Raw genomic sequence first — 15,063 nt, forward strand, 5'->3', positions numbered from 1 at the left:
GTAACAATGTGAATTTTCTCTTCTTAAATTTTTCCTGTAGCTATTTTTAACCATTTCAATAGGGCTTGCAGCACAGATCAATGTAGTATCAACCAATAGCAAAAATAATTTGGGGACATGGGGCCTTGTGTTAAATGGGCAGAAAATTAATTGTTTTTTTGTAGAGTACATTTTCTGTCAACTCACTGGACAGTGAGCAGTTCTACAGCTGTGAAAAGGGCTCAGGGGAAGGCTGTGGATGGTACCAACCCCTTGGTAGCTAGGACAGCTTATCTATAGTATAACACACACACCAATCACACACAAGGAACTACTCTGCCTTCCACCCTTGAGCAACTTCAGGCCACATTCACTAGAGAGAAGTCATTGTTCAGGAAACTAAAGAAAACATTTGTATCATGGTTATTGTCTGTGGCTTAATTAATCACAAAGGAAACTACAGTCCCACATGCTAAAAAACAAATCACCTCTTCTGGCAGGTAGGCAAACAGTCCTGTTTCACATCCTGGTGTGTTCACATTTAATCAAATTGTATGTTCACATGAAAATACCACAGAATGAAAGTAAAGCTCATTTACATGTCAAGAACCTACATGCATAGAATTAATATTACTCATTATGAGCTCTCAGTTAAGGGGGAACATCATAAAAGGTTATTGGCCTGAGGAAAACAAGAACATGAACTGGCCACCACTGTCTCTGACATGATAATTTATTTTCATTACATAATTGGGAAAGAAAGTTAGAAGCACATGTGCTCTTTTATGCAGATCAAATAAAGCCTTATGAAAGATCTGAAAGACTACAGCTTCAGGAAATACATCTTGGAAAAGGTAATGAGAGAAAAATGTATAAACTGGCTCCCAGGCAAGTTAATTCAAAAATTTTTAATACAAACACCTTTTATTTGCTTAAGAAATGGAAAAAAAAATTTCTTTTTGCAGCTCTTGGACTAACCTGACTGTACTCATTAGATAAGACTTGGGAATAAACTTTCATAAAATAAGTGAACTAAAACTACCTTGTGTTTCAAATTTTCTACCATGTCTAATGCTTGCCACAGGCTGTCTTTTTTTACTTTACTTTTACTGTTACTGCTGAGTATACAGGAACAATGTATACTCAGCAGTACATTTTTTCTAGTTTAAAAAAAAAAAATCAAAGACCATTAAAATATATCCTCCTACTTTACACAGAACTCCTAACTGCATCCTGAATGTACTGTTATTTCTCAACAACCATGTTAGCAAATAAATAATAAAAGCTATACAATATTTAACGCTACTAAAGTCACATTTTCCCTCTGGGGTTGTATTAATCTTCCTGAAGCCAAAATTAATATCCTCCTGACATTTAAGCATCCTGATAGATTATTTGAAGTGCATGTTATTAGAAACCCACCAAAAAAATTGCATTTTTTCTTCTATCCCTAGGAACACAAAAGGCTGTGCCCAAAGTACTCAGAAAGATTCAGGTAGATTACTCCCCAAAAGAAGCAGATTGCTAATAAGTGAGCATCCCCTGTGAGAAATTTTGAAAGAGTCAGGCCTGCTTTCCCCCCCACACACTTTAAATTAAACTGGAATTACTTAATGAAAGATAAATGACAAAACATACACATGCATTTTGGGTATGCAGAAACATTTCCATTCATAGGTATCACACGTGGGTGTTTCAAAAAGTTGCAATTTAACACTAGAAGCAAATTGCTACAAATGCAAAATGCCTGCAACTGGAAATGAATGCCTGTTGTTAAACTGTAATCCCAGTACTCAAATCCCCACAGCATGTTTATTTCACAATAATCTAAATTCTACAAGCTTAAATAATCCATACCGATGTAGTACTACAATTCCTCAGTGCAAAATCACTGACGAATTATGCTAATGATTCTACTTCTGTTGCAATCAGTCACAGTTTCAGTTCCCAGTAAATTACATCCGTGTTCAGGAAGTTACAACCACCCTCTGAAACTCCCATGGCAATCTTTGCAGGTGCACTCCTGCAATAATTTGTATCATTCTCTGGTGGGTTTGTATTTTTAAGGGCTTTTTTGTTTGACTGCTTTTAATTTAAATTTTATGAAGTTAATGACTTGATCTGCTCCTTTTTCTTATTTTTTAAGGGGTGTGCACCCTTTCAAAATTGCTTGTGAGATCTGTCCATTTGAGAAGAGAGACCAAAGGAGTGGAACAGAGTAAAATCCAAAAGGAAAAACACCAAATAACTTAATTTACACGGCCTTCTGCCTACAAAGACTGAATCACCTCCATCATAAGGCTGATAAAAGAAAGACAGATACCATGAAAGATCACATCAAAGACAATTGGAAAACGAGTTGCTAAAAAAATGTACGCCTTGGATGAGATTATTTTTACAATTACAATATTGACAATACAAAAACCTCCATCAGACAGATGCCTAAAAGAAAGAATCAGCTAGTCAGTGTGCCCTAGAGTACTCATCTCACTTTAGGGTGAATGACTGCACCATCCAGTGCATTACTTTTAAGCTATCTACATAACCAGCTCATATGTAGATGTCTGCAATGTAAATTTTTAGTTACATGATATTATTCTCAGCCCATCATCTCACATTGCATTGTACTATATTATTTTCCATTGAAAGAAGATATACTTGTTACATTTAAGCACACAGAAAGTTAAACTATCTCTTCATTCAAGCTAAAAATCTTTCTCAGACCAAAGATGTATAAAACTTAAAAACTGTAATACAAAGGATGCCCATCACTAAACAGAGGACTAATCATTAAGAACATAATTATTAGCATGAAACACCCACTGACCAAAGGTTATCATTGCAATATATAACCACAGGTGTTTTTCAAAAAGCATTCATGTTTCTAATAGTAGAGCCAAAATATCTGACCTTACCTTATTAATTTCAGGAACTTTCTGGAAAGAAAGGTGTCAGAATGCTTTGTCTTAGAAAGGTGACAAAGGTAGTAAGTGAATATCCAAAGCTTTACTTCTTGCAAATAGTCCAGAATGTCACTAGTGAAATCTGAGACAGAGATTATAAGAATCTTTTGTTGAGATGAGAACAGATGTTGAGATGAGAACCTGACAGCTTTTCACCTAACTATTGCTTTGTAGACATGGTCTGGTGACAAAAACCATTTGAATGAAGCATGGCAAGACCCGGATGACACAGCAACTCTGAGTTCTGAGACATGAGTTTCCTCATTGACTGGTAAATACGGCCTGGTTATTAAAACAGCACTAGACAGAGGTACCAAAATCATCAGAACACTTCTTACCTGTGTTGAAACCCTTGGAACAGAAAGAACATGTAAAAGCACTGGCCAGTCTGCCTAGGTATACTATCAGAAATAGTATTGTAGAGACTGTGAACTGCTTTTATATTAAGTGCAAAAATTTTGGTACTGATTATTGACACCCAAATCAAAATAGAGCTATTTTGACAAATCATAGCTCTGAAAGATGTCTTCTAGGACATTTGTGAAACAAAGCAAAGGCACTTGGAGCGCACCAGAATATTGGGAGGAGATCAACTACACAGCTGCAAGTAACAAAGTAACTACTTCAGAAGGACTTAGAGGCGCCATTAGGAACAGAAAAAGGATTAAGGGACTATTGTTAAACTGTCCATCACATAATGTTTTCTATGACCATATGGATAGTGCTGAAATTTTTACCTATAATTTCAGAAGAACTCTGTACTAACAACAAATAACAATCTGCATTTTGAACACTGGATGTGATTGTTGGCATTTTAAAGGACTGGAAGAAATGTTTTTACAGAATGAAGTCCTTATGTAACAGTAATGACAACCATGATGGAAGCACAGGCTGTCTGCTGTTCTGCAGACAATAGCTGGAAGCATAAAACTTGCAGAGAGGTGGATGTTAAGGATAAAATATAATGTAGAGCTGATATGCACATATGTCTATGCATACACACACTCACCGAGTACAGCCAGGTTTGCAACTAACACAGGTTGAGCGAGAAGCTAATTTTGCAAGTGTTAATGGCAAGTGTTACAGTTGTTCATTTAAGTCCTACCAACCAGAAATCCAGCCTAGAGAAGAAAAGCAAGTGAAGTCCTAATCTATTTTACTTAATTCTGATGATTTATGACTGAATTCAGGTCAATGCCACATTTCTGCATACTTGTTCTATTATAGGGATTAAAAAACCCACAAGCAATTTTACTAAGACTGAAAGACATGAACTGGCAGTTCTCTTACAGTGAAATCTCCAGACAGAAAAATGGGAACAGTTTCACATCATCCTGCAGAGAATAAAACCAATTGTTTTTATGATAACCAGGATTACTAATAGGAGAGACACCATCTTGAATCCAAACACACAAATTAAGACATTCAGCTCTCTTCAGTCTATGACAGCTAAATCATTGCTTCTATTTGGCATTAGAAGAGCATTTTCTCACAAACTCTTTGCATCTGAGACAAAGTTCTGAGGTTCCCAAAGAAAGGCAGCAGAGACCACTTTTTGTGAAATCAGCTGCAAGACTGTTTCAGAGACACAAGTTCAAAGGGACACATAAAGGCAGCCTGTAGAATGATGACCTAAGGAGTCTCAAATATTCTGGCAACAACTCTAGCCCTCAGAATGTCTGTCTCCTGTGATCTGATGAGCAAGGTGTCTCAAAAGCTCTTCAAAGAGACAGCAAAGAAGAACAAAAGTAATCCTGGTACTTAGAGAGGAAGGTTCTGACTCAGGAAACCTCACTTAATTTTACCTCCATCTACTTTAGTTAGCAGCAGTGTAGAAAGAAGTGTCTTTTTTTTTCCTACCTCTTCACTGGTTGCATGTAAAGGTCTGTAACTTAGCTTCTCTCTCCAAAGAAAAGGAAAATTAGGATGCAACACAAGTACAATTTAGGAATCTGAATTTCCAAGTGCTGCCCTTCTAAATAGCTTGTACCTGTGACTACCCATTAATGGGGATTTATAAAGTCATGTCAATCTGGTTTTGATGAAGCACAGGACAGCTACTGATTCACAAGCTTGAACACAACAAAAACCATACAGTGGCCCTGGTAAATATATATATATTCATGATTAACCAACAAGGACAAAACAACTTTGGTAATGGGTGATCTCACAGCATGTTTTTTTTCTATCTGAAAGTCAGCTGTACTAAGAAATTTTACTTTTGGAGAAAAAAAATTGGAATATAAACCAAAAGTATCAGCAAGAATGCAAAACATTATTTAAACAGCCAAAACTGCATGAAACATTAGGTTGTTTTGAATTTTAATTTTACGTATTTTTCAGAAGACACTCATGACAGAAATGTAGATCTAAAAATGTTAATATGGAAAGACTACAGAAAAATTTCACACACATGAAATGCTAATTTCATAAGGTGACATCAATAGCAAGTAACTGCTCAGAAGACACAGAAGGGAATTTTAGAGGACAGCTAAGTGAGGCAAATAAAAAGCAGTAGCAAGGGCTGTTTCCTGACCCTTTTTGCTATGGAGTGCATCACATCTATCTAACACCTTACACAGTAAGTGTGTGACTACATAAAATCTACTGCTAAAATCTTTATCTCATGCTGTTTTACCTTCCTTTTCATTTGCACTGTCAACTGAAAATCCATCTAAGATGGTCCAAGTATCCCAAGTAAAATCTGCACTTTCAGGATTGAAACAAGGCATAAGGAAATGGAGGGCACATGCAGTTAGAGGATATTAGCCAAGGCAAAATCTCTCTTGCCTTGAATTGCTACAATACAAATATCCACAATGTGAACATTCAGACAAAGATTTAGACAAGAATTTATATTGTTTTTATATGCTAAAATTTATTTTAAAAATCTGAGGAAAACGTAATTTGTAAAATGAAGTTTTTAATATGATTAAAATGTTCATGTGTCTATCACATCATAAAATCTGAATGCCTCTATGAATACCAGGCAAGTAAAGTATGTTACAGCCATTTTTTAAGTCTCTGACATTGCTGCTTTTATGAAATACCTATCTTTGGAACAACAACATTCAAGTAAGCTGGTTGGTCCCTTAGAAATACAAAATTAATCCTGGAAACAAGGTTATGATGACTGAATTGTTTTCATCAGAGTGTAAGGGTACATAACCAAGCAGATGAATTAGCCTATTTCAAGTAAACTACAACCTACAACACTATTTCCCTGTAAGGGATGCAGTAACACAGACCACACAGTCCCTATGGACTTCTAAGCAAATGTACCTGGAGAATATCACCTTATTATAGTCTTCCAGAGATGGTTTTCTATTTAACTGCTCCTTACTGGATACCATGACTATCCTATAGCTGCCTTTACATAAACCTAATTAAAATAAAATTATAAAAAAATGCAGATTGTATTACAACATCTGAAAAATGTGACCGGTTACAAACAGGTGACAAGATATATATGGAAATGGTTTGCTATGGAAATCATGGCAGGCACTCTAACTGGTAGCAAAAGACAGTAACACAGACAAAAAAATGCTAATTTTTGAGCAGTTATGGTTTTAAACATAGTATAAAAAATTAAATAGTAAATAAAAGGCTCTTTGTTTCAGTGTGAATTTCCAATCTTCTCTGTGGAGTCCTTTTCAGAGTTTATGAACTCAAATGTCTTGGTTAGCAGCCAAAGCCACTCCCTTTCCCCCCCCCATCAGCATCCTGCTTAGTCTCCTGTGGAGAGACTGTAGATACTTCCTCCAGGCCTAACCACACAAAATTTCTTGCAGGTCTCAAGTTATACTTTCAATTGCCTTTTATTTTATTGTTGAATACTTCCTTTAGCACTTCTTCAGGGGGACAATGTAACTGGACAGATTGTAGAGGGAAGAACAGATAGTAATGAACTGACAGCATCCTCCTGCACCACTGGCTGCTGGCTAAGGTAGAAGCTAAGTTATGCCCAGGAAGAAGGGTGTGGGAAAGATGATTTCAAAGTTTGGGTTTATTTCTCATTATGCTACTCTGATTTGACTGGTAATAAATTAAACCAATTTCCCCAAGTTGAGTCTGTTTTGCCCATGACAGGAGCTGGTGAGGGATCTCTCCCTGACCTTATCTCAGCCCATGAGCCTTCTGTTCTATTTTCTCTTTGCTGTCCAGCTGAGGAGAGGAGTGACAGAGCAGCTTTGGTAGGTGCCTGGTGTCCAGCCAGGGTCAGCCCACCTCCCAGCTGTGGTGAGAGCCCTGACTTCACAAGCACTTGACAGAAATTACCTTTTGTGCAGCAAGATGGAGAGCAGTCCTTCGGCTGCGATCCGCTCTGTTAACATCAGCTCCAGCCTTCAGCAGCGCCTCTGCACAGTCCAGCCTGTCAGCCAGCACACAGTACATAAGGGGAGTTCTTCCAAACTGGTCCTCTTTATCTTTCAGCTCAGAGTTTCCTGAAAAAACCAAAACAAAGCACCCATTTAAACCAGTAAAGTGTATCAGTATCTAGCTAAAAGCAGTACTTTTTAATTAAAAAGTCATCTTATTATAATATGAACAGCAGGTATCTCATTAGAATGTGACTGGGCTGAACAAAAAATTGAGTATGTGATAAACTCGAAGTCATTACATTTTGTGCTACTTTTACTGACAGTTACAGAAGATTTCAAAATATATTTGCAGAAAAAAAGTACATTCAGAAAACATTAGTTTCATGAATACACCTACCACCAGTAAGATTCTGCAGTGGCATAATGATAAATAACTTTCAAATAGTTACATCAATCCCAGCTGCACAGACTAGTTTAAAAAATATCAACAGCATAGAAGTCAAATAGACCTCCTGAAACCTGTAAACACTGTAGCTAAAACAAACTTTGAAGCCTACTCACAGTAATGTTTATTTTAAAAGCATAAACATCAATATTACAGCAACAACATCATTTACTTCAGGGTGCCTTACAATATGGAAACTACTAAAATACTTCTCAAGGTTTATTGAATTGATAAGGTTAATAAAGGCAGTAATCTCAGATCCTGTTAAAAAAAGAGTCAAAACACTATTCCTATTCACAGTCCAAAAAACCCTCCAAACAAAGCAATTGCACTATAAAGTTTCGTATTTCCATGATGTCACCTTTATAAAGGCAAGCACCTTTAACTTCATGGCTATCAACTACCCCACACATCCAGACTCTCCAGATTTCCAATGGAGAACCATTGTCTACAGTTACCCAAGGAACATTGAATTTTACAGGCAAGTTAGTTTTGCTTTTTAATGATTCCTTTGTCTGCATGACTGTTGATGCCTCAAAAGCGCTCCAGCAGAGGCATGCTGCTTCTTTACACAGTCTTTGCTCTCCCCCAGCATATTATACCTATCTACATACACAGTAATTTTACTCTTAATTATAATTTCTATTGATTCACCCAGAAGAAGAATCAAGGAGATTAAATATGAATCAAGGGCAATATAAAGAATTAAAATTCATTCCCTACCAATCAAGCCACTTACAAAAAACACTGTCAAGTAGGATATTGCCAGTTAGAGAAATCATTTACTCACTCAGTACATTTTTTAGTTCCTTTAAAACTATAGAGTGATTATCATGTCAATCACATGATTCACTATGTAACACTTTTTTTTGCCTGGAAAGTGTGATTTGCATTAAGAAAAGTCTTTCTGCTCTGCAAAAAAAGTTTAAGAACATTTCCAAACTTCTCTGTGATGCAGATATAGAAAAATTCTTTTTATTCTTCACCTGTGGCCTCATCTTCTCTGACTGCCACTTCACCTTGACAACCCACTGGTTTTACAACTAATCTTGATGCCACTAGCAGTTTACTAGAAACCAAAACAAACAAACAACTCCCAAAAAATCCCACAAGAAGTCTTTTACTGGTGTCACCACCATATTTTCTGCAAAATCCCCTTGCCCAGGATTTTTCTCCTGGGAAGCTAAGAAGCCTCAGAGAAAAAGGAAAACAATATTATCTCATTTACTCCTCCTGTGTTTTGCTGCTTTGGAATGTGGTTTGGAGATTGTTTATCCAACAGGTGGTTGTTCCATTGGTTTAATGTCAATTGTTTTAACTTAATGACCAATCACGGTCAGGCTGTGTTGGGAGTGGAAGGAGTCACGAGGTTTTCATTATTATCTTTTAGCCTTCTGTCTGCATCCTTTCTCTATTCTTTAGTATAGCATTCTTTAATATAATATAATATCATAAAATAATAAATTAGCCTTCTAAGAACATGGAGTCAGATTCTTCTTTCCTTCCTGCCACAGGGAACCCAGAAAATACCACATATAGCTATTTCTAGCTTTCTCAGGAACAGGCTGGTTTCTGAACACCTTTTTGCATTATAATACTCACCTTCACACTGCTGTTTAGCCTGCTCCTCTGCATACACTGTGGTCCCAAGCATGATTTAACATGTCACTGTTCCCAACCAACAAGCCAGATTCTCTAACTAACTATGTACATTCAGGTGCTCTTCCAGTATCAGTTCAACATGGTCACTTTGACATCACTAAACCACATTTCACTGCTAAGTGTTAACATAACCTCAACAGTGTCTTAAATCGCTTGAAGCTGATGGGACTTGAACAAATATATTAAGAGAAATACATAAATATTCATTTCTTCCAATAAGACACAAGCACATGGGCATATCCTCAGATAATGTTGGTTCTTACATCAGCAGTGTTCAAAACCAGCACCTTTCTCTCAAATTCCAGTTCCTTTTCTGTTACAGAAAGTTAGTGGATATACATATACATACATATATAAAAGATTTAGAGACTAACAACGAGCAAAAATGGCCTAAAGCTCAAATGCACCATAACTAAATAGAACAACAGATATCTATGTTCATTTTCAGTTCTCAAAAAGTGATGTAGCTGATGACAAGGAGTTTCCATGACTGCATACAGTCTGAGGGAAAAATGAGCAAGAGCCTCAAAACTTGATGTCAGTAATTTGCCTGAAGCTTCTGCACTATTTTTGAAGGTAAAAAAATAATCTTCAGCTAGCAGCAGGTTTTCTACTGTTATTTACCAGGGCTCTGTAAGGCCCTTAGAATGGTTAAAATCCTATGAGCATTTCCCTAAAAGGGTGTCTTTGTGCTCAGGTTGAGACAGGACAAGGTCTAGGAGCTACTATATCACCATCAGGTGCTAAGGGGAGATTAAGCTGATGAAAGTCACTAGCCACAACACCTTGTGAACTTCACAGCTGCAGCAAATTACCATTTCTGCAATCAGGAAAGCACAGGTAGCCTTCAAAACATTTATATTTAGGTACATAGTGTACCTAAAATGTGCTTTGGCAAAAATAATTTCTCTTCACATACCTGCCTAATAAAGAAATTTTAGATCCATTCCCTTTTAGAATAAAAGTCCTCAGCCCACCAGAATATGCATTCCATAAGCTTATTGACAACAGAGGTCATAATCACAACAGAATCCAGGGCCCAAGTCCAAAATTTAACTCTCATAGCTGTACTTCATCACTTCCTCACGCTCTATGCAAACAGCCATATCAGACTCTTAACATTTCTATGCATTTTTCAAACCAGAAAAGGAGAAGGGGCAGCAGGAGGGTGTGAATTCTCCCTAATTATTAAAAGACAGACCATTTCTTGTCATTTTCAAGAATCTTGCCTGCTGCAGTACCTCAGATTTATCCTACCTCCCACAATGTAGAACAGGCAAGACAGAAGTAGAGAGTAGGATAAAACAATAGCACACAACCGCATATTTGTAGCCCATAGTTCAGTTAAAATTCACAATGAAACATCACATCAGAGATTTAGAAGCATATGGATGCAAGCAATGCATGATAAGGGTTTTAGAATGAGGAGCTGGACTGAACAGACACTTCAGCATAATGACTATCATTATTTTGTTCTTTTAAACAATTAAAACAATTCTCTCTTCCCAAAGCATAAAATGGAAAATGATCCTCCAAATACAAAATTAACTTTTGCTTGCTTTTTCTCTAGGATCAAAATCATACAGATGGGTTTTTAACACTGAAGAATTGTTAATTAAAGACAAGTTCAGTGTTGTGTAAAACACAGGAAAGAAAATACTGTGAGCATTCCCCAAAGCCCAAGAACATACAATTCTAAAACAACATGATACAGCACATGACAACTCATGCAATGCAAACAATTAGCACACTTCTGTTAGAACTCTGGTTATACAATTAACACCTGGCATGTACTCTATGGCATTTAACCCACAAGCTTTTTAGAAAGTCCCGTGATTAAGCATTAGCAGTGGTTAACATAGAGAGATACTTTGTTCCAAAGCCCCCTTTCTCTAAATAAATTTTCTACCTACCTTTGATTCTGTCTGTGCCTCTTTCTGGCACAGGGTGTCAAAAGGAACACATTATACAGAACACACTGTATTATTTTTTCAAACACCCGTTCCTTTAAAATTCATCCATACTCTAATTATATGCAAATAAAGCTTCTATGTTTGTATACAGCCATGTACACTCCACCAAGCTACAGATGCCAGAAGGAAAAATCACCAAAGAGGTATGAGGGGCTGCTCCAAGATACCGTTTGGCCAGCCTCTATGCCCCTCCTATGTTAATAACTGAACAGGGAAAGCATGAAGAGGAAAGTAATAATGAATTTAGGGAATAAAGGGTCCTCCCTGAAAGGAGGAGAGAGTCAGGACTGTCCATTGCTGCATCCACCTCTAGCTACGTATCCAAGATGCACAGCTTGGCTGTATTAGAGAAGTGTTTTTAAGCAATCCAGCAGACATAACACCGGAGTACTGTCCTGAATTAGCTGCTGCTGCTGAGTGCAGTCATGAAATTCAGTGAAAAGCACCAATTGCTCAATTTGCTTCTGGCATCAAGTTATATTTTAAACAGTGACTGGTAAACAGCTAAAAATATTACTTTAATGCATTCTTCTTCTGCTAGGCAATACGTGAAGTTTTGGGTTGGTTTTTTTATTTTTTTCTTTCTGGTCCAGTTCTGGAAAAAGTAAGGTCTGTGTCATATCCTGTCAAAACACGGGAAAGGAGAAAAGCCAAATTTTGCTAGTACAGCAAACGCTACAAGGATTGTGCAGTTTTCTCTCCCATGCAAAAGTAAAACAGCATTTTTATCTTCTTACTGCATGATCATCATTTGAAAGAAGAGCATTTTCCTTATCTGGTTCTAATGGCTGTTTTGTGGTATATTTGACAAGATGTACCAGCAACAAGAAACAATACTTCCTTCATGTTTCCAAAAATATGTCTTTTGGCACTAAGATTAACAAAAACATACTGAAGTTAGCAAAGACTCTTTGTTGCTTCTTCAGAATTTGAAAGCCCACACTTTTTTCACCTCCACATGCAGGCAGAAGGGTTTTTTACAAACTTGGATATTTAAAGCTACTTTGTAGTTGAATCTCACAGTTTTCTAGAAGTATCTCCATATCATCTGCTGTTTATAAAATGTTTTTTAAAAGAGCAAACAGATAGCATTAAATGCAAACAGTATATGTTTGAACCATCATATGACAAAATAAAGTTGAAGGCCCAACAAAAAATAACTGTTTCAACAAGTGCAGCTTCTATAAAGGCAGTTCCCTCAAACATGTTCCTGTTGGAGTCAAATCAGTTCTAGTTATGTTTTGAGAAAATTAGATACTCCTTGTAAAGAAGAGCCCCTTACTGCTTTCTGTGCAGCTTGGACAATACATCCACACAAGTCTTCACCTTGCCTTCAACAGAGGTCAGCAGAAGATACATAAAGAAACCTGATTCTTGGTTTCATGCGGTTAACATGAAATCCTTCACACACATTAAAAATGACAGTAAGTGTCATAAATACAGCCTGTGCTTCTTACTATTTCACAGTCCTTCAAACCCTTGCTAAGCTCTGGGAATAGGATTTTCCAAAAAACACTGAGCAAATAGAGCTTCTTTAGTATCACCTGGAATTGCATTTAATCAGAAGCTCTGAAAAATCCAAGTCTTCACCTATCATATGGCAGCCTTCCAAGTATATGCAAGACTGGTTTTGGAACATAGAATATATACTGCTTTTAAGAACTATTAACCTGGAATGCCATACATTCCTAGAGGGCAAGGGAAAGCAAAATCCTGAGCTTTTTAATGGATGGGATTTTTTTTTTTTAACTTCAGATTCAATCAGACTAGACTCTCTCACTACCTTTAATTTCTCTTGAGAAACATTGCCAGTCTATCAGAATCAAAGTAATAAATGAGGCTGGCTCATTTTCACACATACTACATAGTAACAAAACTTTAGAAATAATGATGAATTATCTGTAAAAACACAATTTCCCAAAAAGCAATTAAAAAAATTAAGAATTTGCAGCTAAAGTATTTCGGCATGAAGCACTTCTCCAGAACTTCAAATTCCCTGAAAGGAGTTCAATCACTTACCAACTTTCTATTTTACTTCACAAAGAAGTACCAATCAAAGGCAATAGGTAATAAAAAGTAAGAAAAATCAGTCATATTTTCAGGGCAACATTTATTCTAGAAGCACATATAACCAAGACATCAAAAGTATCTTAAAGATCAGAGCCGTAAGTCGAAACCAAAAAGCTTCAGTTCTGAAGTAATCCAAATGCATCTACAGTGAAAACATTTACCTGCTATTAGCTTTTGGAGGGTACTCTTATCTCCATTAACAGCAGCAGCATGCACTTCAGATGCTAACGAGGAACCACTGAAGAGGCAGTTTGCTGAAATATTCATACTCTTTCAAGGTATTACTGTAGGTCAGATCTGTGCCACCAACATTTTTTGTATATATTCAGTTCTAGAAAAAAACCCAAAACCACATTAATAACACAGAATTATTTTCACGATGAGTCATTAACATTATTCAAACAATGCTAAAGAGAATAAATTTCTGTTAAAAACAGAAAAGAAAAAACACAGGTTTTATCAGTGAATTAAATCTACCTCTAGCCAAAATTCACCAGAAAAAAAGCCTTCATTAAGAAATATATACCTATATATTGTAGTTTCATTGCCTTAAACACAAATTTCAGTCCATAAGCTTTGCCAAAGTCTGTAAAAGTCTGTGCAAATCAAACAGACTGTTCTTCAGAGTATTGCCATGCAGGCTTTAATTCAAACTTTAGCCAATAAAGTTTGTTACCAAGTATCAACTTATTATAGTCCTGCATATAGAATCACAGAATCCTGAGCTGGAATGGACACACTGGGACCACTGAAGTCCAGCTCCTGGCCCTGCACTGAACATGCCCAAGAGGCATCCCATGTGCCCCAGAGCACTGTCTAAACACTTTTTGAACTCTGTCAGGCTGGTGCTGTGACTACTTCCATGAGGAGCCTGTTCCAGTGCCCAAGCATGCTCTGGGTGAAGAACCTTTTCCTAATACCCAACCTAAACCTCCTTTGACACAACTCCAAGCCATTCCCCTGGGTCCTGTCACTGGTGACCACAGAGAAGACATGAGTGTCTGCTCTCGTCCTCTCCTCACAAGGAAGTTGTGACTGCAATGAGGTCTCCCCTCAGTCTCCTCTTCTCCAGGCTGAACAGACCTCCCAGTTTTGTAACATTTGCATGTATCATTTGCAAACTTGTTTAGTATCCCTTCCAGTTGCACAACCAAGTCAATAATGAAGAAATTGAAAATCACAGGGCTGAGGATGGAGCCTTGCAGAGCTCCACTATGACAGGTCCCCGGTCTGATGTCACCCCATTCACTGTAACCCTTTGTGCCCAACCCATGAGCCAGTTTCTCACCCATTACATGACGTGTTTATCCAGTTGTGTATTGGACATTTTGTCCAGGAGGATACTCTAAGAGACAGTATTGAAAGCTTTACTGAAATCCAAAGAGATTCCATCAACTGATGGAATTGACCTGACCTTACTTCCATTGGGCACACACCTCCTTTTTTTCCATTAGCTCCAAAAGAAGATCCCTGGTCACCCAAGCCAGCCTTCTACCTCGTGTGCTTGACCTCTGACATTTTGGAATTGCTAGCTCCTGTGCCCTTAGGAGGTGGTGCTTAAGAAATGATCAGCACTGATGGACTGCAGCACCTTCACAAGCATTTTCTCAGGGGATCTTACTATCTAGTTCCTCCATTTTCTTCACATT

The 15,063-nt window shown here is 37.3% G+C and overlaps 1 protein-coding gene across 3 annotated transcripts in view; it reads right to left on the bottom strand.

Moving 5' to 3' along the window:
* Positions 1-15,063, bottom strand: part of INVS (inversin) — an 84,580-nt gene that overhangs the window by 67,661 nt on the left and 1,856 nt on the right. For 2 of the 3 annotated variants that reach the window (XM_054629548.2, XM_077183372.1), the window contains exons 2-3: positions 13,576-13,745; positions 7,221-7,387 (exon numbers count right to left, since the gene is read on the bottom strand). In XM_054629548.2, coding sequence (XP_054485523.2) covers positions 7,221-7,387; positions 13,576-13,681 — 273 coding nt within the window. In that variant the 5' untranslated portion in view covers positions 13,682-13,745. Of the gene's footprint in view, positions 1-7,220; positions 7,388-13,575; positions 13,746-15,063 lie in introns of those variants that run through there. The other variant, XM_077183383.1, reaches the window with a different exon arrangement.

The sequence above is a fragment of the Agelaius phoeniceus genome, chromosome 1 (genome assembly GCF_051311805.1).
Source record: "Agelaius phoeniceus isolate bAgePho1 chromosome 1, bAgePho1.hap1, whole genome shotgun sequence".
Lineage (NCBI taxonomy): Eukaryota > Metazoa > Chordata > Aves > Passeriformes > Icteridae > Agelaius > Agelaius phoeniceus.